Below are 27,067 nucleotides of genomic sequence, written 5' to 3'. Positions count from 1 at the left end.
TACAGTGAATATTTCTAAGCTATTTAGGCGTTATTTGTAAGCGGAGGTGGAGGACTTTTGCGTCCCAAATGTCAAAAAATGTTGAGCTCGCTACGCTCGCAGCTGCTTCACTTTCTGGTCGCTTTTTTGTTTGAGTACTTTTGTGTTCCAAAACTCAAAAATGTAAATCTAGAAGCACCCTTCTAGATTTAAGACGATTTCAAGGTACCACCGTACCTTTGCAATCAATATAGAGTTAATCTAAGGATTTTATGCTAAGCGAGTTACTTTTGTAGATTATTTTTTACTAGCTGGTGCCCGCGACTTCGTCTGCGCAGGTTTAGTATTTCGAACAATATGTTTACAAATTGTAGCCTATGTGTTATTCTGATGTATAAGCTATATTATTGTAAAGTTTCATTAAAATCCATTCAGTAGTTTTTGCGTGAAAGAGTAACAAACATCCATACATCCATACATACAAACTTTCGCGTTTATAATATTAGTAGGATATATCCTATTTTTTTAAAGTTAGTAACTGAATAAAAATAAATTTAGAACCTTGTTTGTCTATTTTCTTTATATATTATCACTAAATAGTGTTTTCTCAAGGTCACAGGGGCCCCATAATCCTAATGTGCCCAGGGCCTCAAATAGTTTAAAGACGGCCCTGCGTATGCGTAGATAAGCCTGAATATCTTTTGATTATACTAATATCCTAGTAATATCAAAATTGCGAAAGTGCGAAAATGCGATCCCTTCTTTCAAACTACCGTATTTATTTTATTAACTGTTAAAAAATAATCCTCAACAGTAACTACGGGCTGGTATATGTTGACATCTAACACGCAAGATCCCATTTGGCAGTCATCAGTTGTCAGCTTCGAAAAATTTCTGATTGTACGGACGCATGAAGCAACAAATCGGTTAAAGTGGACGTTAAGTTACAGGTGCAGCAAGAACATTATATTATGTACATATTTACAAGCAAATCCGGACCTAAACTAGCTCCATTGTCAGGTTTGCGCCCCTGCCGGCAAGTTCAGCTCAAATTCAACTCATCACAACGCAACTTAGTACATAGTAAGTCTGGTCACAGGATTTAATTGGGTAACGATCTTTTATAGTTGTCAAAAAGTAGCCTTGTGGTAAATGTTTTTTCTCCCCACAATAAAAATATGGATCCAGGGCTGCTTACAAGGACATGGTAGGTTATTGGGGCGGGTGAGCGGGCCGCAGTATTCGCGCGAGTACGTGTCTGCCGCCGACCAATTTCAGTTGCTGCCCGTCCATTAGTACGCTGCGAACGCCGCTAGATGTCGGCGTCGACGCACTCGTCACGGCCTGAAATGTGACCAAATACAAATTAAATTAAATGGCTGATTTGGTTTGTATTTTACTTGTTTTTTTTATGTACACTATGATTGCTTAAAAGTAAGAATTACTGTTATTTAAGTAAGTTTTTTTGACTTAGTATTTTTGCATTTGTTTCACCAGAGACAACAATACTCTGTCTTAAATTTTCTGGTATCAAAAGGAATATAAATATTTTTAAAGCTGACTACAGAAAGAGAGAGAGAGAAAAGGAAAATAGTCAAAAGAAGATAAGTGAATCTTTTAAAAACAAAACAAAGATAGCGGTGAGTAGAAATGGTATAACAGATAAGTAGAGGTTAAAAATTAACGAAGTTGTAAAATAGCATGGAAAAATATTAGGTATACATGTTTGGTATATCATTTGTTTGGGTAAGTAATTAATTTTATTTCAATTCTCTGTACCTACTTACTGCCACCTTACAATCTACTTAGTAATCTAAAGTTCAATTAAGAAGTGCTTATTACTTAAGGAAAGCCAAATTGGTATCAGTGAGGAAAATAAAATGTTAATGTATGTTACAAGTAGAACCCTCTCGTTTCCGATCACACATGCAATCTCTCGTGTAAACAGACCAGTTGCAAACCAACCACAAAATGCATTTTGGATACAATTTGGAGTCAAAGCAAACTGCATTGTAGTTGCAAAACCTCGTATAAAATTTAGATATCGTATAAGGTGAAAATCGTGGCACATTCGATCAAAACTGCACAAAACAGAATGCTACCAAAACTTTTCCCCTTAAAATTAGTACATGCTATTATAGTTCGGCCATTCAGAGAATGCGTTCCTGACACGTCGCGATTGAACTGACGACGTAACTACATTCATTGATTATTGATATAATAATGTTGTTTTAATGCTCCTCAATTGTTAAAACGGTAAACAACCAGCAAAAATATTTTTATCGTAACTGCAACGCCATTGCAAAGTTACGTCGTCAGTTCAATCGCGACGTGTCAGGAACGCATTCTCTGAATGGCCGAACTATAATGGCTCGTATCTGCAACACCATGCAGCCCACATTTTTGACAACTGGTCCAAACTACATTTTGTGATTCAACCGTCTGTACCCAGTATTATATTTTCATGCAAAACTTCATGAACTACATTACTCAGTTCGCGACTGAAGCGTTATTGAAAACCATGCAAACTGTCAAAATTCACCTGTTGAATTTTAATTCCCTGCGCGAGTTTAACCTGTTGTATTGAGTTCACCTAAAATAATGATAAACATTTTATGACACTAACTTATTCTGGATGGTGTAAAAATAAATTAAAATGTGTGAAATGATTAGATTTGGGATTCGTTTAGAAGTTGTACTTACCTGTTGTAGTTTTAATACTGGCGCTGATGTTGTCGACGTTGACACAGTTTGTGCACCTATTAGAACGAGAAATATAAAATTAACATTATGAAAACTACAGATTTACAAATTATACTGGTCGAGGTGTGCTTACCTATATTACTTAAAACTAAAGTCTGTGATGATGGCGTAGCTGCACTCGATGGCACTCTTACCGTGTTACCATCACTTTGCTGAAACAATAGTTAACACTGATATAATATTGATATGCAACAAAGTGTGAACATATAACACTTGAATTATGATGAAACTGAAAGCAAGTATGTTTATCAGTAGAAGGTACCTAATTTAAAGAAAAACTATGATATTCTGTCCATTAACAGTCTGGCCATCATAAAGCCTGGGACACAATGGCAACATATTCGAAGAAAAATGATGCTTGTTATAACTATAACAATTAAATAAAATATTCTGTTTTTGTCCTAATGACCTTTAATATTTAAACTTCATTGCCATTAAGTTATAATTTTTGTTTATCACCAAGGCTAACAACAGTTACAAAAATATTATTATCGTTTTACTATTCATGTTCAGCCTACCTGTAATATAATATTATGCAGCGGCTTAGCAGACGTCAGCAGCAACGGCCGCGACAGCCTCGTGGCGGGCGACAGCACCCGCACTGCGCCGCGCGGCCTGACGCCCGACATGCCCGACACCTGCAGCGTCCGCGCGTCCAGCGACACCATCTGTGGCTGGTATACAACACGGAATTAAGTAACCCTGTACCAGTGTTTGTATAGTGGAAAGGTGCAGAATAAAGACTTGCGATCATTGGGACAGGGTGGCAAATAATTTTGTGAGCGGTAAGCCAGTGATTACTCACTGTATTATGTATTCTGGCAGAATATATTCTGCATGGAAAAGAACCTTGTATACCTTATTGGAAAGTAATTTTGCTGAAATATTATAAAGAAGATTATTAATAAATACGTAACCGATATAGATATATCTTTTTTTTTAACGACGTCAGAAATCATCAAATGGTCAAAAATCATCGCAGCGGAGAGGGAGTGTCAGACTCTTACTGACTAAAAACCGTCGTGTTCCGTCGTAGGCCTTTTTATGTGCCAGGGCCGCGGTATCTCTTTCGAACAACCCGCAGTGATATAGATATATCTGAAAGCGAGGTAAAAATTGTGTCTAATGATAAAATCACTCACCTGGGCGTTTGTCAATAATTTCGCCACTATTGGTTGGCCAGCAGTTGTCTTGTCGCCAGCCGACTGACTCCGCACCACTTGCGCTAACGACTTCGGTGTTTGGTTTGCGAGCTGAACAGTCTGCCCGCTGGCCAACTGCAATGTCTGCCCACTTGACAACTGAACAGTTTGACCACTAGACAACTGCAACGTTTGTCCACTAGGCAACTGAACTGCCTGCCCAGCTAGCTGCACCGTCTGACCACCTAATTGCACCGTTTGTGATCCTAATTGCACAGTCTGACCACTCGGCATTTGAACACTTTGACTTGACAATTGAACATTAGATCCGCTAAGCACAGTTTGCATATTCCCACTCGCTAATTGGACGGTTTGACCACTGGGTAGTTGAACACTTTGCGACGGCAATACACTTTGACTTGCTACTTGAACACTTTGTCCACTGGGTAATTTGACTGTGTGGCCAGTTAACTGTACACTTTGTCCGGTGAGCTGTACACTCTGTCCGCCGATCTGGACGGTTTGTCCGGAGAGCTGGACAGTGGAGGCGGGTATGTGCGTGGGCGGGGCGGGGCGGGGCGGGCGCGGCGGCAGACGCACGGGCGCCGCGAGCTGCACGGTGTGTCCGCTGGGCAGGCGCACGGGCAGCTGCAGCGAGGACAGCTGCAGCGTGTGGCCGGCGCCCAGCTGCACGGCCTGCCCCGCCAGCTGCACGTGCTGCCCCGCGAGCTGCACATGCTGACCCGCTAACTGCACGGTGCGGGTGCCCGCCAGCGGCACAGCTCGCGGCGCTGACGTCACCGCGCTGCTTACTACTGACGTAGCACCCAGCGTGCTCTGCAACACCAAAATAAGTAAAATCATTTATCGTTGAGCGCGTGGGCGCGGATTTTTTGTTTTCAGAAGTTCAAAACAAGTACATGCACTAATAAACTCTTCTGTATGACATAACGAAAAGGTACCACCATTTCTATCAACAAATACATAGTAGTTAAGCTTCCCTGACGTCGCGAGTGAATCGCGCGAATCGAATGGAAGGCACGTACCTGCGCTACAGTTGTAACCGCCGTAGCATTTGGCACTGTGGGCCTCTTCTTAGCCGCGGGTGTACCTATAAAATTTATTCATAATTAATCGTCGTATTAATCTTTACAAAGGTCATATCTTTTAACAATGAATATTCTTGCCTTGTTGCATTAACGCTCGCGGCGATATTAGCGACTTTCCTGATGCTGGAGTGGCCGGACTTAGTACTCTGACAACACCACGCCTCGTCGTCGGTGTTACCTAGTTGACATAAATAAAACTGATATACAAACTTCTTCAAATTATGGTTTTATAATAGTTTATGGCGGCAGTAATATACCTGAGTAGTTGGTGTGGACACTACGGCCGTGACAGTAGTTTGTACCGGACTTGGTCGTATCAAGAGTGACCGCGTTCCTTGTGTCACCTGAAAAACACACATTCATTATTTGGATAAAGATCAGTTGTAGGAAATTAATTAATTTTGTTGCAAAATATAGAGTATACATACAACATGTACGTATATTCTACATAGTATAGTTCTTACCTTATTTTGTAATACTTGAACAGTAGTTGTACTAGTTGGTTGAATCACAGTGGTGGTTTGTAAACTAGGCTGACTTGCAACTGTACTCGTTATTACCTAAAAATAAAAAGTATGTAATTAGTCAGAATATATGTATAGTAAAGATTAGGAATAAAGTGAAATATTTTGATAACTTCATTTACCTGAGATTGTGACCCTTCCACTTTCTGTAACGGCCGTTGTTTTATAAGTGGAGATTTATGTGGAGTTGCTACCACTGAAGGTAAAGATTTCGACAACTGTCCCGATAGATTACCAGCCTGGTTGACAATGATCTGTTTAGTTTGTTGCTGTTGCGTTTGTTTCGGCGACTGAGCAGCTGGCTGCATCTGACTGACTTGTTTAGTACTTGTAGCTTGCTTCACTATATTCGGTTTAATAACTTGGGATATGACCGTCGTTTGCTTAGCTTGAGGAACATTGGCAGGTTTAGGTGGTTGAGGGGCGACTGTCGTTTGTTTAGGGGACTGAGGGAGGGGAGGTTTCGGCGGTTGTATGACTGTGGTCTGCTTCGCTTGGTTCACAGTACTCTGTCTAACAGCCTGAGCGAGTAGATTCGCTTGCTTAGCTGATTGGGCCATTAGTGTAGATTGCTTTGCGGGTTGTTTGACTGTTGGGGCAGTTTTCGGCGGGGCGTTGACCTTTGCTTTCGGAGGGGGCGTGGCGACAAGCTTCCCTTTCGGTTTGGGCGGTAACGCGACTTGTTTGCCTTGTGAAGCTTGTGTAGCTTGCATTAGTAGTTGGGCCGAGGAAAGGTGAGGGACGGAGGAGGTTTGTCCACTGTCGTCGACGTCTACGTCACTATCGGATGCATTTTCGACGACTTCTTCTACACTACCGACTTCTAGCTCCATCTGTGGAAGAATATGTCGATATGGGCAACATTTTACGATACGGTATTGTCGGTATTAAGTGTGAAGAAGTTATACTTCATTTAATGTATAAGTCTGCTTAAATACCTCAATTTTAACAATAAATAACATTATAACGTGGTTTTTGTAATGAAGGTTTTTGTAATGAGTGTAAAGCTGAACAACTTGAGGAAAAAAAATACACAATACTTGAACTCTTCGTGCTGGTAAAACATGTCCACGTAAGCAAAGGTCGGCTGTCTGAAGTTGGCTACGGCAAGCTATGACAGTGACACACGTTATGGTGTTTTCAGAGAGGCACAGTAATATGAAGCTCGCAGTATTACCTGTGTGAGGGCATGTGGCGACGTGTGTCGCGGCTCGCGCGGCGGCCCGGGCGGGGCGGGCGGCGCGGGCGGGCCGGGCTTGCCTTGCGGCGGCGTGGGCGACAGCAGCATGCTGCCCACCTTACTGCTGCGACCGCGACCGCTCGATATCTTCAGCCAGTCTTCTTCGCTCCTGTTTTACGACCATTTCTTTGTAAATTAAATTAAAAAGTTCGAAGAAGAATATTTCCATGTTTTTGTAATGTTTAACCGATATCCCAAAAAGGAGTTTGTCTTTTTAACGACATATTTGCATAGTACAATTAAAAAGTTTTTGCTTTTTGAATTCCAGAATTAGACCGCGTTTTAGGAGATTTTAAAAGTTAGTAAATAATGTTTATAGAGCCTATGCGAAAGCTCCCTGCTTTTTAATATTAACCATGTTTTTTCGTGAAATTAAAGGCCAAGTGTTGCAGAAAATAAGCTATATGCCTATTGAAATGAATATTCAGTCCTACACACTTACCTATGCCTATGTAGATAAGTCCACACAGCCGTTCTCTGGTCATATTTCACGACAGGGTCTCGCTTGGCGGATAGAAGTCTGTCTAATACTGAAGATACCGCGCTCAGCAGAGTTTGATCACTGCAGTTAGCTACCCATTGTGACATTCTGTGGAAAAAAATATACATAATAAACCAAGTTCTGTACACATGTGAGCCCAGGAAGTATGATTGAGGTATTTAATGCAACTTGGAATTTTTCAACAATGACTGGAAAACCTAGAGAGTTAGTGGATTTGTTAAAGAGAAGACAGTTAATGTTATGAACTATAATACTATGTTTTTTATTATACTATATTAAGCCTTTATTGCCAACATAAATGTGTACAATTCATTAATACGTTTTTAGCAGGCAACTAAATTCATTAACATTGTAAGTATTTATTTCATAATTTCATTAAATGGCATGTTTGCAAAAGACTAAATGGAAGGAGTATGAAGGCTTGAGAAATTGGTGAGTGATATAAGTTTTTATTATTGTGGAAGTGACGGAAAAAGGACTGGGGTGGGTATTTTAGTCGGTATGTAGAATTTGTGTCAAACTAAATAGTGACTCGGAATATCGCACAAGTCACAGTTTTAGACAGCAGCAGCTCGACATGAGCACAGAAGTGAGCAGCAAGCCGCCACAAAGTTATTTATTATTACAATCAAGTTTTCATTTTAACCACTTCACTGTCCACAAAGCAGACTTTAAGTATTGTGTCTGCTTTGTGGACAGTGTGTATCACAATGTCCACCAAGCACAACAAACAACAATCGGTGTGTATCACATATGGCTCATGGGACAGGAAAGTTATCTTTGCTCTTGTAAGCGAGTATACCTGAGCAGCGTGACGACGTGGTGGCGGGTGCCCTCTCCGTTGGGCAACCTCGCGAGCGCGTCGCGCACGAGCGCGGGCAGCGCGGCGTGGCGCGGGCGCGCGGCCTGCAGCACGGCGCCGCCGCCGCCCCAGCCGCGCGCGCACGGGCCCACCACCGAGCGGTAGCTGAGATATAACATGTCATTCAGAAATTGAATTCAAAACGATCACTTACATCATCTTCCGAGCCTTTTCCCACCATGCTGGAGTAGGTTTCCAGTCTAACTGCATTCAGCTGAGTACCAGTGTTAACAAAACGATCCGTAACATTAACACATAATTCTTCCTAAGTTAAAGAAACAGACCTATCAATATAGTCACATGCTGACTGACACCCAAACTCCATCAGAGCAGAAGTTTTTAAGTAACCAATACAATTTTTCCGCTCAGATATTACTGAGTGGACGGAGATGTTTGAATAGAGAAATTATACATATTTTTTAAATAGAGAACTAAATAAAATAATAATACATATTTATATGAATAATACATATTTTCTAAATAGGTAATACTGCGAAATAACTAGGTTGATGAAGATTGAGCTCAAGCAGACAGTACCACGAGGCGAGTCCTTAGCCAGTCAGAACATGACCTCAGAATAAAAAATGCACGGGCTGCTATGCTATCAATATGCAGCTATTATAAAAATGCATTCTAACGAATTAACTGATGGTAGCTCGCAAGAAACGAATTTGCAAACTTATATTGTAAAAAATATTTTTCAACTTACCCATGCTGCACATAAGTGAAGGGTTTGGCTGCCGTTGAAAATCTCCGCCTCTCTTGAGCTCGGAAATCAACCAATTCTGCTTCGGTTGCAGGGCGGACTGACCAAGTTGTTGGATACCTAATGAAACAATATATGTATTATTTTGTACTAATGCTATGATTTAAAGAGAGGCAACTATGGAAAAGGTGAGGGGACTGAAAAAAATTTTACTTGTGACATAACTTCAGATAGATAAATATGGAAAAAGATATGTGTTACAACTCCGAATGAAATTCAGATAAAGGCAAGAGACGATAATTTTACATATATCAAAATTTTTCAATGCAAACCTCAGATGATACATGAATAATGTTAGTGAGATTGCATAACTGATTATTATATTGTAATTGATAATTTTTTTTTACATTACTGTTAGTGCATCTTCATAAAATTAAAAGGAGGTTTAGGCTGCGTCTACACGGTGCATGTAGCTGGGGCAAGTTAACATGCACAAGTGACAATAGCACCCGGGTGGGTATTTTGCTTTGGTACATGTGCGAGTCGCTGGAACCGCACATTGAAAATGCATTTAACCTGCGTATGTGCCTCAACATGCGCGAGCTACTTGCACCGTGTCATGTACCCATATTATAGGTTGGAGGTTTCTTACCTAGGAGGCGGCGGTTCACTGGCGGGCGGCGGCGGCGACGCAGCCCGGAGCCAGCGCTCACAGAGCCGGCCTAAGATAGCGTCGCAGTCACGGCCCGCGCCGATCCATTGATACATCTGAGTGATGAATATTATAGATATACTTGTAATTCACTAACATCATCCTCCGAGCCTGCTAGCCCAACTATGTTGGGGTCGGCTTCCAGTCTAACTGGATTCATCTGAATACCAGTGCTCTACAAGGAGGTCTATCTGGCCACCTCAACCCAGTATCCCGGGCAACCCAATACCCCTTGGTTAGACTGGTGTCAGACTTACTGGCTTCTGACTACCCGTAACGACTGTCAAGGATGTTCAATGACAGCCGGGACCTACAGTTTAACGTACCATCCGAAACACAGTCATCGGTGTCTAAATACACTTAGAAAGTACATACAAACTTAGAAAGGTTGTATTGGTACTTGCCTGACCTGGAATCGAACCCGCGCCTTCATACTTAGTGAGGTTGGTTCTTTTCCTACTAGGCTACCACGACTAACATAACAATTGTAATTCAACTAACTTATCGATTTAAAAGAGCTTTTATAAAATTGAGTTTGAGTATACATCAAAGACATAAAAAAAAGTAAATGATCTTTTTATGTTTATTGTCAGAAATATTGTATAAAAGAAATTGTATGACTGTGACATTGTATGACTTATTACATTTCCAAGTTTTCAACTGTTCGATTCAGATAACTTAAAAATTATGGTATAGGTAAATATTGACAAACTGTACCTGTGATTCCGGCAAAAATTGTAGGTATGGAACGTAGTCATCTGGATGTTGTCCTCTCTCCCCCGCAAGGAAGTCTAAAGCTGAATCTAATTCTCCACACCAATCATCAGATACTGGAAAATATATGAAGATTCTATAAATATAGACCTCTTGTTACAAACATTTTGTAGTTAGTTATAGTTTTTTTTTTTTTTTTTATATATGGAAAAAAGCAGCAGGAGCTAAAATAGAATATGGTTCACACTATTACTTACTGTCAAATACTGCGTATGTTGTAAGAATGGGTAAATTGACCGATTTGGCTGAAAATTAGAGGAAGGAAGTAACTTAGACCCGGGAGAAGGCTTTAGGATAGTTTTTGTCACCATCCGACTACAGGACGCGGGTGAAACCGCGGGCGAAAGATGATATAAAAATTCAAAAACACGATATTCTTAAGATTCCAAGATTTTCTCACATGCATAGTTTACAAGTGAAGCTAATATAAGCGTGTTAAAAATTACTTGAATAGAAGTCTACTTACAATTATACCAAGTATTGAGCGGCGCTATAGGCGACCGCATGACCGCCGCACATCGCGCGTGCAACTGCTGCTTCGACGCGCGATGTGCAGCCCGCGCGGGGAACAACGCACGTACGAGCGACAAGAAGTTCGCGTGAGTCGTCTCCGTCAGAGACTCGTCAGGGTCCACAGGTGATTCCTCCACTGTCTCCGTAGATGTCTCCACTTGGATCACTTCACCGGAATCGTCTGCTAATTCTACTGGTAATGCCATCATGTCTGAAATAAATATCAGATTTGATTGTAAGCGTAAGGATTTTTTAGAGAAATAGATTATGCTGGTACTGTTTTTGTTTCTAATAGCTAATAATTTAATGATGATTAAAAAATGATATTTGATTGAACAGATTGTATGAGAATTAATTCTTTTTACAAGTGCAGAGTTTAAAGCTTAATGTGGAACTTAAAATAAAATATGCTTAGTAACTTACCAATACCATCCAAGTCTTCCAGTTTGATGGGAACTGCTTGATGTGCAGAGGCTCTTGCAGCAAGATTATCATACTTATTATCAAGTATGTTTGGTAACTTACCAATTCCATCCAAATCCTCCAGTTTAATTGGCACTGCCTGATGTATGGCTGCCCGTGCAGAATTCTGCATTGGCATCATAGTATCTGGAGGCTCTTGTTTAACTATGCTCTCTAACTTTGCATCGTTGTAGTTGAGGCTGTGAATACATCATTACATCAAATTAACACTGTTGTTTTAGACCTTTAGAATATATTAATACAAGATGAACTAATTTAGAACACAAAAATCTGTTAAGATATGAAAATACTCACTTTGACATATTACTAGGGTATTTATCAATAACTTCCTGCTTAATTTCAACTTGGTCAACCTTCTTAGAGGACTTAGGACTAGTAATGGGGTCTACAAATGATGAGCTTTCTGAATCAGACTCTTCTCTTTCACATTTAATCTTTATATTTGGCAGTAAAGGTTTATTTTCAACACTCTCATATGATTCCTCCTTGCCCTTTTTGACTGTTTTGTCAGAGGCTTTACTTTTACTAATACCATCTTTCTTTGGACCTCTCCTTAATTTTTGTAGTGGTGATCCACTCTTTTGGCCTCCGAACATAAGCTTTTTAGCACCATTCACAAGAGCCACTCTCTGCTTGATGTCATCTAATGTTATGCCTGATGTATTTAGTTCTGGATGATTCTAAAAATAACAACCATGCAACATCTGGATTTTATAGCTTTAAGAACCACTTATGTCTCTATGGAAATTATAATTTAAAACACTTAATGAGAAAATGTAACACACTTCATTAAGTGCTGTTTGTTTTGTTATAAGCACATCTAGATAAGATATAACTGACCATGTTTATATAATATAAAACATAAACATTACAATTTACTTATGTTGTTACCTCTCTATATTGCCTTCTTGTCCTATGTGCTGCCAAAACATTCTTTAAACATTCCAAAGACGTTAAGTTAGACTGATCTGAACCACCTAACGTCCCAGATACATTGCCATCAGCCATCTGAAATTAAACATAAGTAGTGAAGTCCTCGTTTTACACAAATAATGTTTATCTGAAAGGGTGTTATTACTTGGCCAGGGGTCACTTGTTTTCTTTTCCTCATAGACTGCTCTGGTGGACCTTCCGGATAGTTCTCATCTTCAGATTCATCTCCTCCCACTTCACCCCGGATAGCTGCCAACTCTTCAAAATATCTCTGTTTAGCTCTCAAATATAATGGTTTGAAGTTATTCTTGGATGAAGGTTTTGGCGGCAATAAAGGAAGGCGTGGTATTGGTCCTGGGGGAGCCGCTTTGGCAGCTGCTAGTAATCTCTCACGGGATATTAATACTTCTGGTAATATTTTGGCATAATATGACTTCATCTGAAATAACAAATTACTAGTTTACCAACCAAGCATAGCTACTCTAACTTATCTTAATTTACTCTGTTAGCAATACTTTTAGAAGTATGCGTTGTAACTACATGTGTAAGTTTATAGTCACCTTATGCTTCTGTTGTTTAGCTCTTGCTTTCATTAAAAACTTTCTCATTTTAGCTATATCTGGTCTGTAGTTACCCTGTCTTAAATTGTTATAAAAATCACCAAGAGGTGATGTGAAATGAAAAGGCTCATGGTTAAAAAGCATTTTTATAGTTTTCTCCTTTTCTTCTTCCTCATTTTCAGTGAATTTGGGCAGGAGTTTACTTAGTTCTTCCTTGTGTTTATCTTCCAAAGCATCCCAAGTCTTCATAGAAAAAAACTCTTTGAATACAGAGTAGTCTTCGCAGAGCTCTTGTGGGAGCTCCAAGGACTGGCCCATGATGCGCACCGGCTCCATCACCTCATCATCTCCCTCCGAACTGCCGCTTGATGATTCGGAAGAGCTGCTGCTCTCCCCACTGTAACTGTGTTCACTCTCCATCTTTTCTTCCATTGAGTACCGTGATGTAGTTCAACGTTTAGGCGGTCTTGATGAAATGCCTAGGTTTTTCACTAGATACAATAACGATTTTCCACCCACTTCATTGAAATTTCACGTTGTTTTGTTCGTGTTGTTTACGAAAAACCTAAGCAATGGTATAACAAAATCGAACAAAGAGCCATGAAGTTTTTTTAAACAGCCGTCAAGTCTTGTCTAAAATAAAATAGAACGCACACGCCAAACCACGGCGTTTCATACATACTATGCGCCAGAACGGAACATTACGATGAGAAAATAGCTTGACAATCAAGAACAGCGACATTTTGCCCGCAAAATAGAATTTAAAAATAAAAAAGTATTGTCTATGAATTTTCCTACGGGAATGTCTATGATCTCTGTATGTGACACATGAAAAAGGTCTGTACATAGAGAAAAAAAATATCTCGCGCCCTACATATACAACAAACAAATGGCAAATAACAAGTGGCTTCTCGTTATAAAGTGCTTAATTTAAGTATTTACGATACAAAAATGTAGCAAAATATTGTCTATGGTGAAGTTTAGCCTCTGCAAGCGAAGCACTTCAAGCCGTTCAAGCGCTTTTCAAAACATAAACAGAAATGTTCTCAATGCTAAAACGGAACGTACGTTAAGGATTCAGCGAGGATTTATGTTTTTAAAAATTACGAAATATCATACCGTTTTGCTAGTTTTCAAAACATGATATATTTTGTTTGATTTTTTAAACTGTACGTTCTACGTAAGTTTTGTTTCTGTTATACAAGATTGTTTCTTAACTTATTAATGTTTTTAACAAAGTGTAAAAATCCAGCCAGTCCTTCTATAAAATACGTGTAAAATATGTATTATCTGCACACAAAATGTGTATTTTATCATTGATCACGTGAAGAATCTATTTAATCATATCATATTATAATCTTTACACATTTTGCGTAGAATGGAACGTTGAACTTAAAAAACCAAAAACAAGCAGTTTGCAGTGGTGGTGTCGCAAGATTTGACTTTTTGACGTAAATTATTCGTGTAGTAAATATGGCTGACGAACTCAATGTTGACAGTCTAATTCACAGACTTTTAGAAGGTAAAGATACTTTTAATTCATTTCATAATGTGTATTTCGAATTTCTGACTCTGAAAGTTATGTTTTAACATGATGGTTCCTCGCTCAGTGTGCTCTTGTTGCGTAATTATCATCGAGTATGTAGGTATAGAAACGTCAAACTCATAAATAAATCGATTATCCCCAATTCTTATCTGGTTCTGCATTTGATGTTAGATATTTAGATGAGTCGCTGGCAACTATTTCCGTGTTAGAAATAGAGCAGACACTGTAAATAGTTAAATTATAGTTACAATATAGATAATCACACTACTAACAATGATGTCAGATTCCATAGCATGGAACACTTCCATGGGCCTATTGTTGAGCTTTTATTCGCTTTCTGTATCACTTTATATGATTTAAACATGTTTATTTCACTTTATTATGCTGCTTTTTGGTGGGTTACCGCAGTATACAGACTGCAGCAGGAAACAGCAAGGCGAAAAGGGAAATTGAAAGACATCTTTTCAGGAGAATGTATGGTTATATCCAGAATTCTTGCAAAAGTATTAAGCTAGATTCTTTATTTTCTTCCTTTAGTGACCAATTCCTTAAAAATGTTCCCATTTAAATTAATTTACTGTTATTTTGTATTATTTTGTTAGTCCTCATAGGTCCTAAAAATAGCCTACTTCATAAAGAGAAGCTATTGGTATTGGAAGGCCATATTTTATACCTTTTCCTAAAGTTACACAGTCATACCACAACCAACATACCACAGTATGTGTATAAACATTTTATATACAAGAATTTGTGAAATCTACATAAATAATTTGTGACATCATTTGTTATTTTCTTATATTTTATAATGTAACATTTATTTCATATTTTAGATGTTGGAGATTTTTTGGTCTGTTTGTTTATTTTCTTAATACTCTCTACTTTTTTTAAATATCTCAATATACAGGCATGAATGTAAGTTATGAAAAAGGTTCATCTGGTATTGTTTCATTTTGTGTATTTTTTTCTGATTTGATCAGCAATTTTATCCCTATACTATGGTCCAAAATTAAAAAAAAATGTTTTAAGGCTACAAAGTTTTGGTTTAAAAATTGCATGTTTAAATTCAAATTGGAATCAGTTGGGTTTATTTTCTTGTATGATAAATGTATTATACTTATAGTTCTATGTGTATTGTACAGTGTTTATAGTAATTGTCATCAGAAATTATTTCATTGTCCTAACATTACTTCATTCATGCATATTTGTGAGTGCTTGAAGACTTGCATTATTTTCTTCAATACGTTGTTTCATAATTTTGTAGTCATTCTCATTACATACAGTATTTAGTCATACACAGGGTTGCCATCTGTTATGATTGACTTGTAGTCTTCCTGGAGTCTGTTTCCATTTCAGTAAGTAGGTTCACAGATATCAAGACAAAACCCTGATTAAAAAAGAGTGTTTTCAGGCTAGTAGTTTATGTGACTTGGTTTTTCTGGTGTAAAGGCACTGTAAAATTAAATTGAATTCCAATTACAGATGGTAGCCCAAATCCTGTGTATTCATGTAAAAGCTTCTGTATTCAATGTATTCCGCAATATCGCATAATGTTATTGGTGGGCCTGTATGTTAGGAATATTGGCTATGACAAATTGAACTTCAAAGAAATGTTTTCACAGTTCGAGGATGCAGGCCTGGAAAGACGGTACAGATGTCGGAGTCAGAGGTGCGGGGCCTTTGCACCAAGTCCAGAGAGATATTCCTGCAACAGCCGATACTACTGGAATTGGAAGCACCGCTCAAAATTTGTGGTAAGTGATAAAGAATATTATTCTATTCATTTGTGATTTAAAAAAATCAGGACAATTTTCTGCAATTAGGATTATTTGTACTGTCGTGTGATACTATTTAGTGTGGGTAGCACATGCCTCTGGGATAAAGCTATTACTGATTAAACTGTTGGTGAATTATGCATGTGTGTGTAAATGTATTACAGGAATATTACAAGCTTATAAAATACAAAAGTAATTAGCTATAATGTGGATCACTTTCAGCAATGTTCATATAAAAGATCAATTTCCTTTGTTTTTCTATATGTCTGAAATAATTTGATGTTGCATGTAACTAACAATTGTAGATATACAATGACTTCAGAACAAAACAATGTTGAGACACAATTTTAATCTACCAGATATGCTATATCAGTCAATGATCTCCATCTTACACGGTTATAAGCTGCTGCATACATCAACATGACATGATAAAATGCTCTCACAAGTATAACAATTTAGTCCCAAACATATAATTCTACTTATGGTGTAATAAAATAATTTTTGTTTTGTTTTTATGCTACAGAATTCTCTTGTCTGTCAAAAAATATCAGATAATAAGATAAATAATTTAAATCTAGACGGCATCACATCATCTTAAGCATTTCTGTAACATCTGAATCCAATTGAATCAATTTCAGGTGATATACATGGTCAGTACACGGATTTACTACGTCTGTTCGAATATGGCGGCTTCCCCCCTGAAGCTAACTATCTATTCCTGGGAGATTACGTGGATCGCGGCAAGCAGTCCCTTGAGACCATTTGCCTTCTGCTCGCTTATAAAATCAAGTATCCTGAGAACTTCTTCCTTCTCAGAGGCAATCACGAATGTGCTAGCATAAATCGCATTTATGGTAAGTTGGTATTACTAAACTTCTTACGGATTTCTCAACAAGATTCTTTCCATCTATATTGATAAGCCAAATGTACATATTGTACTAGCTGAAGCGAAGAGTTTGGAAATACCCTTAATTTATAAACTCGAATCTGTGCCAAGTATAATTAAAATTGGACGAAATGCCGTCACTAAAACATAATGGACAGATATTCACTAGAATAATTTATGTTATGGAACTCATGCGTAAAGCCCGACTTGGTATTGGTCATTAAAACTTTAAATTGAATTTATACTTGACCTCAGTTATTATGACTCTGTCAAGGCTAACATGGTATAGATTGGAATCTTTATTAGATGGATGATTAATGACTGCAATTCAACACGCTATGCGTTTCCATCAGGTTTCTACGACGAGTGCAAACGCCGATACAATATCAAGCTGTGGAAGACATTCACGGACTGCTTCAATTGCTTGCCAATAGCTGCTATCATTGATGAGAAGATTTTCTGCTGCCATGGCGGTCTTTCTCCAGATCTACAGGGCATGGAGCAGATCAGGCGAATAATGCGACCCACTGATGTGCCTGACACAGGTATACCCGATAAGCAACTAGAGTATATGTAGACATGATGTGACTAATTGATGAATCATATTTGTTCAACCATGTGACTAAGCCAACGATTTGCTTCCGTCCTTGACATGTTCCGTATCATTGTGTTCCATGTGCAGATCAGGATGATTAGCAGAATGCATGAAGTGTCATTTTATATATGTTCATTGGACCTAATCAAATATTTTGATAAATGGAATTTTACAGGAACTTCATACTAAGAGGCTTAATTGAGTGTGATAACTCAGCATGACTTCTGCCTTGTTATAAAAGTAACAACATAATGCAAATGTTTCAGGACTGCTCTGCGACCTACTATGGTCAGATCCAGACAAAGACGTACAGGGTTGGGGAGAGAATGACCGCGGCGTGTCCTTCACATTCGGTCCGGATGTTGTCAGTAAATTCCTCAACAGACATGACTTGGACTTGATTTGTCGGGCTCACCAGGTTTGTACTATTTGAAGTAACTGCTAATAAAGTTAATTATTTTACTTTTTCTTTGAGTGTGTACTCAAACTTATTGGAATATGAACAACTCAGTAAAGACACCCTTAGTTCGGCCAATTTAGCACTTATTCACAGATTATTATTAAACCTAAATAATAAAATTTCAGCTTTGAGGCTCCTAATATTAAATTTCTAGCTAAGTTCACAAGGTAACGACAATTGTGTTTCTAGGTAGTGGAAGATGGATACGAGTTCTTTGCAAAGCGACAGCTGGTGACACTGTTTTCTGCGCCAAACTACTGCGGCGAGTTCGATAATGCTGGTGGAATGATGTCTGTAGATGAAACACTCATGTGTTCTTTCCAGGTAAATTTTACTTATTATTATTTTTTTTTACGTATCTTATACACTTTTCACCCTATACTTTTCCACACAATAATAATCCTAGTTGGTCAGTTTTCAAACTTCCGCTCGTAGGGTGAGTTGCACCATTTAACTTACACGTTAACCAGCCGTGTACTTGCCGCCCATTGGCGAAATCGATGATTTGATAACTGATAAAGACGATACCCGAATATCGACGTTATAGTTAAATGGTGCAACCTACCGATAGTGATGCAGATCAAACTTTGCTTACGTCATAAACTGACTACACTCGCATCGCCCACATGCGGTAGTAAAACACAGATTTTCTAAGAACTCACGTTGTAATATTTACTCACTACCCGAATATGGCTAAGCCCAAATTGGAGTGCAGGATTTTTATGAGGTATCCATGGCCATTGGTACAGTTGTTCTTCATCATCCATGTAATACTAACGACATCATGCACTAGCCCAGGGTTAGTTTGCCAACACAGTGAAAGGTCCCATAGACTAATACTACATTTATTTCTTCAGATACTAAAGCCATCTGAGAAGAAGGCAAAATACCAGTACAATGCTGCCCTGTCATGACAATACAATGTATATCGGATACAGTTTTTTTTGGAAAAACGCCAATATAACTTTTTGAGGTTTTTCGTCAGTATGTCCATTATTTTGAACTTTATGTATTAACTAATTTTGTAGGAATATCGGTAATTACATATTCAAAATGACCGTATATTTTTTTACCTTACTTTGTAAAAACGGATTTTAAAGCGGTTATGCTATATTTTGTGACCAAGTACGAAGTAATTAGTACTAGAATGTTTTGCTTACTTACTACTGTAACGGTTGATACGATTTGTTAGATTAATAACGTGTTTGAGAGCGAAGCAAACACTTATTTTATTTTTATTGTTTTGTAGAATATTATTGACTGGAATTTTAGTAAGACGACTAGGTATATCTTGAGCGTCAGGATGGCGGATGCACTGTTCAGTGGAGAATATAATTATGTTGAATTAATGTACTTTAAATGTATTTTTATTATCTGTTATAATTTGAATGTAACTAGTTACAAAGCATGAGATCACGAAATGAAAGTGGGCTGCCATCCTGACGTTAGGATGGCGGGTGCATCCTTAAGACATAAGTATATTTTAATACATTTATCAATGTCCATCAACTGTATCTTTATGTGTCACAAAATAAACAAAGTTCGTTTAATGGTTAATAAAATTGACGTGGTTTGCTATATTATATCTAATAGTCAATAAACACTCATGCATTTTCGGCGTGAAATTGAATTATATTATTTTTTTATTTGTTTTTAGTTATCTATTTTAAGGCCACTAAAGTAATTATTTTTTACCATAAAACTAACTAAAATTGAGACCTACATCACAATCCGTATTCATTATTTACACGTATGACATTAAACACTACACTTCACAAGCATGTTCTATCTCTATTGTTTTCGTAGTTGGTAAGACCTAAGAGGATGTCTAGCTTTTTGGAACACACGGGCATAGTTCTAATACAACGACCTTGCCCTTGTTTTATTTATGGCAGTTGAAATGCACGGCAGGACAGTAAGATGAAGCAGCAACATGTTCCGCACATTTTACTTTTCAGGTCATCTACTACACAGGAGTGAGACCATTACACAATTGATTTATAAGGCGTATAGACCACTTACTCTTGATATCTCATGCGTTATTTCTGTACTGACTTGTGGCAGATACTTGCCAAATGCAGTAAAATACACTTCAGTTCTGCCATCTCTGTCTCCTGCTGCTGCTATTAAAATAATTTCAGAGATCGATGCCACCTGTGAGCCATGGTCTGTTTTGAACTAGTGATGACAGTATATTTTAAAATGCCCATGAGTCCTAATATTACAAATAAGCAAACTTATTCTAATCATTTTCTATAGCCTTACAAACTTCCGTGGAGTATGAAGTTGCTTATGTTGAGGTTATATAACAAATAAATATTTTGAGGTTGCTAATAGCATACCAGTCTTCAGGTATATTGAAAATCTGTTTTATTTCATTTTAATATTTTTTATAATTTCGAATACTCTTATTTATTTTTGTGATAATGCCCAGGATTTGGTTCTGTCGCCATTCCTAGAGTCGAGTTTCAGACTAAATTCTAGTCTTCATGAAACTACAGTCAAGCCTACCTTTGAAGTACAATGAGTGAAGTAAATATTGACGCATTATGATTTTTGTCGACGTGTACAAGTGTAGATAGATAGTATTGTAGACGTATTTCTACATGATACCATAATTAGTTACTATCATTAGTATGCAATGACACCAGAGTATAAGATAAAGTTCAATTTTTGTTTGTTTTCCGTGCAGATTCTAAAACCATCTGAGAAGAAGGCAAAATACCAGTACAACGGCATAAACAGTGGGAGGCCAGCCACACCTCAACGATCACCACCCAAGAAGAAATAACTGACGTTTGGGATCCAGTGTGCTGCACAGTGAGAGGAATGCTACAAATAATTAATTATATCATGTATTATAATTATTATGTTTAGTATGGTCATTAGACATAGCCGAATAATATGTCGCGTATTGTTAAAATTTATTTATCGATTTGCTTGTGCCTTCTTATTTTTAATTTTTATTATTAATGTGAGTGATATTAATTTATGAATTTAGTTCTACAGATTGTATTGAGCTGACATTATCTATTCGGCGATGCCTTGGTGACTATTGCTTTTTCGATCCCTGATTATAAGGCAGCCCTTGAAGTGGTATTGTACCCTGTTGTGTTATTGTCACATGTTGATGTTGTAGTAAATCGTTTCGTTAATTTTACAAATGTTTGAGGTGGCAAGCGATCTTAAAGATGCGGGCATTGGAGACGAAAGCGTCATTACATTTCATATTACCTATTTATTAAGTTGTAGTGGATCGAAAGCACATTCGCTTGGTTTATTCTGTAACTAATGTGCCTATAAATGTAAATTATATATAGGTCTCGAGTAAGTGACGATAATTGGTTAACACTTTCGCTGCCCAGCTCACCTATGCAATTCCTATCCACATGCCCAAAAATATTTTGCATAATTACATAACAACCCGGTATTCGAGTCCAACAGCGCAATTGTATCGGAACGGGACCCTTATGCCCGAAAACCCGGCGTCCGGGTTCACTTAAGCCCCGCCCACCGAGCGTAGGGCTACCCAAAATAATTTACTAGACTATAATTATTGTGCATTTTTGATCAGAATAAAGAAAATAAATCCCGTCTTGTTATTTAATTTATTATGTTGTTAAAGAGACTATTTTTTTAATTTTAACGTACATTATGTTAGAACAGATTTCCTTGATATGATTTATCTACATGTTTCTGTAAGCTTTTTTTTTAATCAATACAACGCCGACGTGCTTTGTTTTAACACCTGCATAGGATAACAAAGAAAATAAGTATCTAGTTTTTAGTTTAAATACTCGTAATCTCAAAAAACATGCCGACGCGCTTTGTTTGTCATTTTACGGGCCAGAGATAAAGAACCATAAATCTCGTTATTGCACAAAAGGCGATAGATGCACTTTTGTTTTAATACAATACTGGAATGAAGCAATAACTGGATGGAATAATACCAATTTACGTTTTCTAATCCGTTATAAACTAAAGCGATGTTTTTTCAATTGATTTCATTTATTTACTTTTGACGACCCTTACAGCTTACTTAGCTATGGACTCGCTATTCGGGTCCTGGGCATGAGCACATGCATCTATAGCTACACATAGCGACGACTCGGTATTCGGGTTGCGGGCATAAGGAATGAACTATGGTTCGACTCGAATCCCGGGTGCTGGGCATCGAAAGTGTTAATTTGAAATTTCTAGTTTATTGGATTAGGCAAAATTATATGAATGATCGTCCATGGAACTTCATCCTTCATTTTTTTTTTGTTATTGTAGTGTTTTTTTCTGTAATCCTATTGTGGAGCTGGCCTAAGACATGATATTAACCTTCACCTTGTCATAGCAATAAGTGTTTTTCTGTTCTAGGACTCCATTGCAATCATTAATGTGAAGGGAGTGAAGTACCCAGTGAAATTAATGTTATTTTGCACTCAGTATTATTCTTACCGATTAAGTAGATGTTTCAAAATTCGATGAATGTTCAACATGATCTCCCTACTGAGGCTTCCCCACAAAGTTAACTGTTAAGTCTCAAATGAATTGATATAATTTATAAAATGTGGTAGAAGCAGTGTAGTCCTCGCAACAATAGTGCAATTGCTGTATTATTACTGTTATATTATAAAATTATATGCAGGTTTTGCATTGTACAATTTTATTTTTTAGCTATGTATGATTTTCATTAATAAATATCACTATTTAAACTAAGAGGTTTATTTTTATTTTCATTTTGGTTTGCATTTACAAAATGTATTTTTGTTTAAAACTAACACTTTATGTATCTACTAAGTAAATGTGACTTAATCTATTTCATACTTTTACATCACTAGATGCTTTATTAAATTTGTTGTTAATAGAAGATAATTATGTTGCTCTAAAGTAAATCTGTTCTTATTTTAACTATACTGATTACTGTATAATAATTAGCTGGTACAGATAGCAGCAACATTAGAAATTATGTAATTTACTGTCAATGTCACTTAATATTTAATGTTTCATTCTATTTTCATCTACACTCTTAGAGAAAGATAATTTTTTAAAGCAATTGAGTTTCAAATTATATAACTTATTATAAATTTTGTTGTACTTTTTCTCAAGTGTGTACAATTTTCTGAAATATAAATTTTATTCAAATAATTTTACTTTATTTAATTAAATTCTAAATCCTTGTCTTTCCAGTCAGTCTCGATATCAAATCTATCATCTGATTTAATCAAATTTTGATGATGTTCCAATTTGTCATTGATTTTCAAAACAAGATCTTCATTTCTCCTTTGGTACTTTTGAATATCCAACTGCAGGGCTTTTAGGTATCCTCTCTTAGCAGTTAGTATTTTCTTGAGCTTATTAACTCTAGCTTCATATTCTTTAGCTGTGGCTTCAAGTAGAACTTTTTGCTTTTTCAAGTTGTCTACATCACTTGCTTTTAACTGTGCGTTTACATCTGCTAGTTGTGGTCGCCTAAAAACATAAAATATAGGTAATCAATAGACTAATATCACTAAATAACTGTAACAAATAATTATTTGTTACAAGTTTTTAAATTGGACATTACACCTTCACTGTCTTAAGACAACAATTATCATAAGTCCAATAGTGCTTTATATATGTCACCGGAAAATAACAAGACTCAGTTGATAAATTTTCTAGGTAGTTGATCAACTCTTGGAAAATAATAAACGGCAGTTGAAATGTCTTCTTCTTCAATTTAAGAGCCCAGCTCTTGTCGGTGCAGTCCTTCCATTTACGCCTATTTAGCGCTTAGTTGAAATGTACTATGCACGGACGTGCATTACATTGCATGGAGTAACTCATCAGTGCATTACATTGCATTAGATCTATTTAACTATTTACTAGATTATTAGAAGCCTTCTCACAATAACAGAACAGTGTTTATTCTGTATGTATTGTTGGTAAGCAAAATATTCTCAATTGGACAGCAATAACATGTTCCACCATGTTCAGTAAAAATGAAAATAGTGCATTATATCAAGTACTAACTAGGTGTTTGGATATCTTACCACAAAACTTTGTCAGTTTCCATGTCCATGAATTTTTCTTTCTGCTTATCAAGAATTTCTAGTTTTAGTGGCATGTTCTCGTACTCCCACATGGCACTTAGTTCTTGAACCATTTCGTCGAGAATGCCCTGTTTCAAACAGTTGAACATGGGCATCCATTTCACACGTCTTAGTTTCGCTTTGGGGACTATTTCCAGAAAATCTTCATTCCTTTAATAAGTTAATAACACATTTTATACTTTTCTTCTGCACTTACAGCAGACTGTAATTTATTATTAATAACATTTATTTACTTGAGATAAAGTTCATAATAATCATTGAAACGTACAAAACAACGAACTTACCTTACTAGATTTACAATATTACCGAATTCTTTTAGGATGGTTAAATTGTCGAAATTTATTTCGGAACTGTTCATTTCCAGGTTCTCAACGTTTTCTCCCATTATTATTCTATATTGTTAGTACACTATAAAGCTTGACCAAAAAATTTGTCGAAAGGTAAACAAACAAATCCGAGAACCTATTTTAAATTTTTAAATCTACTACGAGTTAAACGTTCGTTACCTGTCAAGTTCAAATATTGACAGTTTGCCGTTTAGCTTTTAAATCTCTACTTTGTCGATGGTCAGCTGCTAGGGTGGTCGGGATAAAAATATTAATATTTCTTTTTGTAGTTAAAAAGTTACTTTATTAATGTTATGTAACTTCTTAATTGGTATTTCGATATTATTGGTATTTCTTTAACTAAGTAACATTCATCCTAAGTGGTAATATTAATCTGATGTAAATTACGAAAACGAAAAATTTCTCCTCTGGCTAAACCGCTGAATAGATTTAAAGAATTGTAAAAAAAATAACCTTATTTTTTTGTGTACTCTGTTATGTTTTTTATGTACTCTCCTACGTACTTTCTTTTGGTTTCTCTTATGAACTCTCCTACGTAGTTTCTTATATTCTCTCTAATATACTCTCTTATGTACTCATCTTATGTTCTACTCTTATGTAGTCCTCTTAAGTGTTCCTTTTAAGTTCTCTCTTATATACTCTCCATGTGTACTCCTCTTATGTTTACTCCTTATGAACTCTCTTATGTACTCTCCTATGTACCAAAATCTTCAAACGTTTCCTAAGTCCCCATGCAATGGAGGGAAGGGATGTCTTCAATCAAGTACTTTATTGTTTTTTCAAAATTAAATGAATTATAAATTTCCTGAAATTATAAAGTTTTTAACGTAAACGACACATAGTTATTACATTAATTTTTTCAAGCGAAGTGAAGTTAGTTGCGACGGTGCTGCTCACTCGCGGTGCGGTTGCACGATGTTTACGCCGTGGGTAGTTTAGCTTCCGCTATTTTCCACTAGATGGCAGTGTAACAATATTGGTCATGCTGGCCGCCTTGGAAGCACCCTGGATGTAGTCTTCCAACATGAAGTAGCAGTTGTCGCTGAAGCCTCTTGATTATTGTGGATGTAAGGGGCAGATCTTAGCGAACGATCGCCGTATGATACCGTGCGCTGTACGGATTTCAGCTACACGAGAAATTCCATCCGCTCCCGGAAAGACTTGCGTGACCCGACCCAGCTTCCATTTGAGTGGTGGAACATTCTCCTCCTTTTATAAGAACTAAGCTGTCTGGTGTTATGACCTCACTGTTGACCTTCCTCTTTATGCGGGTTTCGAGCTCCGAAACATATTCCTTTGACCATCGTTGGCAAAAGTGTTGTCTGAGTTGCTGCACACGGTCGTAGCGTCCAGATGGGCGCAGTCAGAAGTTGGCCGATCAGGAAATGTGCTGGAGTGTGTGGAAGGAAATCGTTCGAGTCTGAAGACAGAGGGGACGAGGGGCAGGAGTTCAGAACGGCTTAAATTACTGACAATTACGACGCTTCAATTACGTAAGGCTGCCTTTTAAGTTCTGTCGTTTGCTAACTTCCCGCGATTATAAAAAAATATATATATATGCCACTTTCATCTTCTTGAATTTAGAATTCGAAAACAAAAGAATATTTTTAAATTGGTCGAATAGTTTTATTGTATCGTCCATTCCAACGTGGCAGGTCGGTTGTAAAAATGGAAATGTCTAAGGAAAGCGTGCGAAAATTTTCTAGAACTTTAAAAGTGAGTTGTCGCGACTTTAGTGCTTTGAAGGGATTAGTTCTGTATTAAGTGATGTAGCACCGTGCCTTAGGACCGTAGAACGCTTATATTTAAGATTTCAACGTGAGCACTCTAGCCTCAGTGACAAGCCACGTGAAGGTCGGCCAAAAAACGCCATGACGGAAAATAACATCGACGCCGTACGGCAGCTACTTAATTCTCGCAGACCGATATGTAACATACTGCGAAATAGAGGCATCCGTGGGCATATCAGGGACCACTATCCAAAAAAATCTGCACGAAGAACTTGACGTAAAAAAGTTGATCTCTCGTTGGATACCTACCCCATTTGCTTAGCGACGACAACAAACAGCCCGTGTAAGTTGGTGTCTCAAAACTCCGCAGCGATTTAACGGAGGAGAGTCAAAGCATGTCTTTGATATAGTCAGAGGTGACGAGTCTTGGATGTATGCTTGCGATCCATATTCCAAGCAGCAGTCAACTGTCTGGGTCTTCCAAGACGAGCCAAAACCGACCGGAGTCGTTCGTTCAAGAATAACTTTAAAAAAAAATGGTTGCCTCGTTTGTGGCAAAGGGTGGCCACCTCGCCACTATTGTACGAGAATATTGCAAAACGGTTACCGCTGACTAGTATACCACTATTTGTTTGCCACAAGTCATCACCGAATTTAGAAAAAATAATTCAAGACGTCGAAAGATCCTGCACCATGAGAGTGCAAGTTCGCACACCGTCCGCCAAACAAATACGTTTTTTAATTCCCAAAATGTTGAAATTTTGGATCATCCACCTGACAGCTGACTTAAGTTTCTAACTATATATTTTATTACATTCCCCAAAATTAAGCAAATTCTTCGTGGTCTAC

The 27,067-nt window shown here is 37.4% G+C and overlaps 3 protein-coding genes and 1 long non-coding RNA gene across 6 annotated transcripts; 2 read left to right on the top strand and 2 right to left on the bottom strand.

Moving 5' to 3' along the window:
* Nucleotides 1-1,191: 1,191 nt before the first annotated feature.
* Nucleotides 1,192-13,562, bottom strand: LOC124636484 (nuclear factor related to kappa-B-binding protein). 3 transcript variants are annotated; one of them, XM_047172592.1, is made up of 23 exons: nucleotides 12,803-13,562; nucleotides 12,388-12,681; nucleotides 12,201-12,317; nucleotides 11,604-11,989; nucleotides 11,352-11,488; nucleotides 10,780-11,037; nucleotides 10,257-10,369; nucleotides 9,480-9,595; nucleotides 8,831-8,947; nucleotides 8,062-8,226; nucleotides 7,200-7,346; nucleotides 6,695-6,866; nucleotides 5,640-6,350; nucleotides 5,458-5,553; nucleotides 5,251-5,337; nucleotides 5,072-5,171; nucleotides 4,931-4,995; nucleotides 3,885-4,721; nucleotides 3,261-3,416; nucleotides 2,816-2,894; nucleotides 2,683-2,738; nucleotides 2,522-2,572; nucleotides 1,192-1,323 (listed from the first exon to the last, which is right to left on the bottom strand). In XM_047172592.1, the coding sequence occupies exons 1-23, from the start codon at nucleotides 13,232-13,234 to the stop codon at nucleotides 1,192-1,194; spliced, it is 4,824 nt and encodes a 1,607-aa protein (XP_047028548.1). In that variant the 5' UTR covers nucleotides 13,235-13,562. The 3 variants fall into 3 exon arrangements, with proteins under 3 accessions (XP_047028548.1, XP_047028546.1, XP_047028547.1); XM_047172590.1 differs by having other exon boundaries at nucleotides 11,250-11,488; nucleotides 12,803-13,561; XM_047172591.1 differs by lacking the exon at nucleotides 2,522-2,572 and having other exon boundaries at nucleotides 11,250-11,488; nucleotides 12,803-13,561.
* Nucleotides 1,275-7,027, top strand: LOC124636489. The gene is made up of 3 exons (XR_006985132.1): nucleotides 1,275-1,366; nucleotides 1,477-1,619; nucleotides 6,662-7,027. It is a non-coding gene; the product is annotated as an uncharacterized LOC124636489 (long non-coding RNA).
* Nucleotides 13,563-14,184: 622 nt separating the features above from the next.
* LOC124636487 (serine/threonine-protein phosphatase PP1-beta catalytic subunit) lies at nucleotides 14,185-23,197 on the top strand. Its single transcript, XM_047172596.1, has 8 exons — nucleotides 14,185-14,324; nucleotides 15,968-16,099; nucleotides 16,759-16,974; nucleotides 17,360-17,551; nucleotides 17,868-18,019; nucleotides 18,251-18,385; nucleotides 20,754-21,405; nucleotides 22,243-23,197. Exons 1-7 carry the CDS (start codon nucleotides 14,276-14,278, stop codon nucleotides 20,850-20,852), a joined length of 975 nt encoding a protein of 324 aa, XP_047028552.1. The 5' UTR covers nucleotides 14,185-14,275; the 3' UTR covers nucleotides 20,853-21,405; nucleotides 22,243-23,197.
* Nucleotides 22,759-24,621, bottom strand: LOC124636488. The gene is made up of 3 exons (XM_047172597.1): nucleotides 24,426-24,621; nucleotides 24,082-24,291; nucleotides 22,759-23,521 (listed from the first exon to the last, which is right to left on the bottom strand). The coding sequence occupies exons 1-3, from the start codon at nucleotides 24,524-24,526 to the stop codon at nucleotides 23,209-23,211; spliced, it is 624 nt and encodes a 207-aa protein (XP_047028553.1). The 5' UTR covers nucleotides 24,527-24,621; the 3' UTR covers nucleotides 22,759-23,208.
* Nucleotides 24,622-27,067: the final 2,446 nt, after the last annotated feature.

The sequence above is a fragment of the Helicoverpa zea genome, chromosome 14 (assembly GCF_022581195.2).
Source record: "Helicoverpa zea isolate HzStark_Cry1AcR chromosome 14, ilHelZeax1.1, whole genome shotgun sequence".
NCBI classification, from domain to species: domain Eukaryota; kingdom Metazoa; phylum Arthropoda; class Insecta; order Lepidoptera; family Noctuidae; genus Helicoverpa; species Helicoverpa zea.
Note: the sequence above shows the minus strand (reverse complement) of the source record. Positions and strands in the feature narration are given on the sequence as shown.

Excerpts from the sequence above, each read along its gene's own strand:
- LOC124636484 (XM_047172590.1), bottom strand. The coding sequence starts at position 13,234 with ATGGAAGAAAAGATGGAGAGTGAACACAGTTACAGTGGGGAGAGCAGC. Across the intron at positions 11,489-11,603 it reads TACCCTAGTAATATGTCAAA|CCTCAACTACAACGATGCAA; the intron begins GTGAGTATTTTC and ends ATGTATTCACAG. Across the intron at positions 6,351-6,694 it reads CGCCACATGCCCTCACACAG|ATGGAGCTAGAAGTCGGTAG; the intron begins GTAATACTGCGA and ends ATTCTTCCACAG.
- LOC124636487 (XM_047172596.1), top strand. The coding sequence starts at position 14,276 with ATGGCTGACGAACTCAATGTTGACAGTCTAATTCACAGACTTTTAGAA. Across the intron at positions 14,325-15,967 it reads AATTCACAGACTTTTAGAAG|TTCGAGGATGCAGGCCTGGA; the intron begins GTAAAGATACTT and ends ATGTTTTCACAG. Across the intron at positions 16,975-17,359 it reads TAGCATAAATCGCATTTATG|GTTTCTACGACGAGTGCAAA; the intron begins GTAAGTTGGTAT and ends CGTTTCCATCAG.
- LOC124636488 (XM_047172597.1), bottom strand. The coding sequence starts at position 24,526 with ATGGGAGAAAACGTTGAGAACCTGGAAATGAACAGTTCCGAAATAAAT. Across the intron at positions 24,292-24,425 it reads AATATTGTAAATCTAGTAAG|GAATGAAGATTTTCTGGAAA; the intron begins GTAAGTTCGTTG and ends AACTTATTAAAG. Across the intron at positions 23,522-24,081 it reads GAAACTGACAAAGTTTTGTG|GCGACCACAACTAGCAGATG; the intron begins GTAAGATATCCA and ends TTATGTTTTTAG.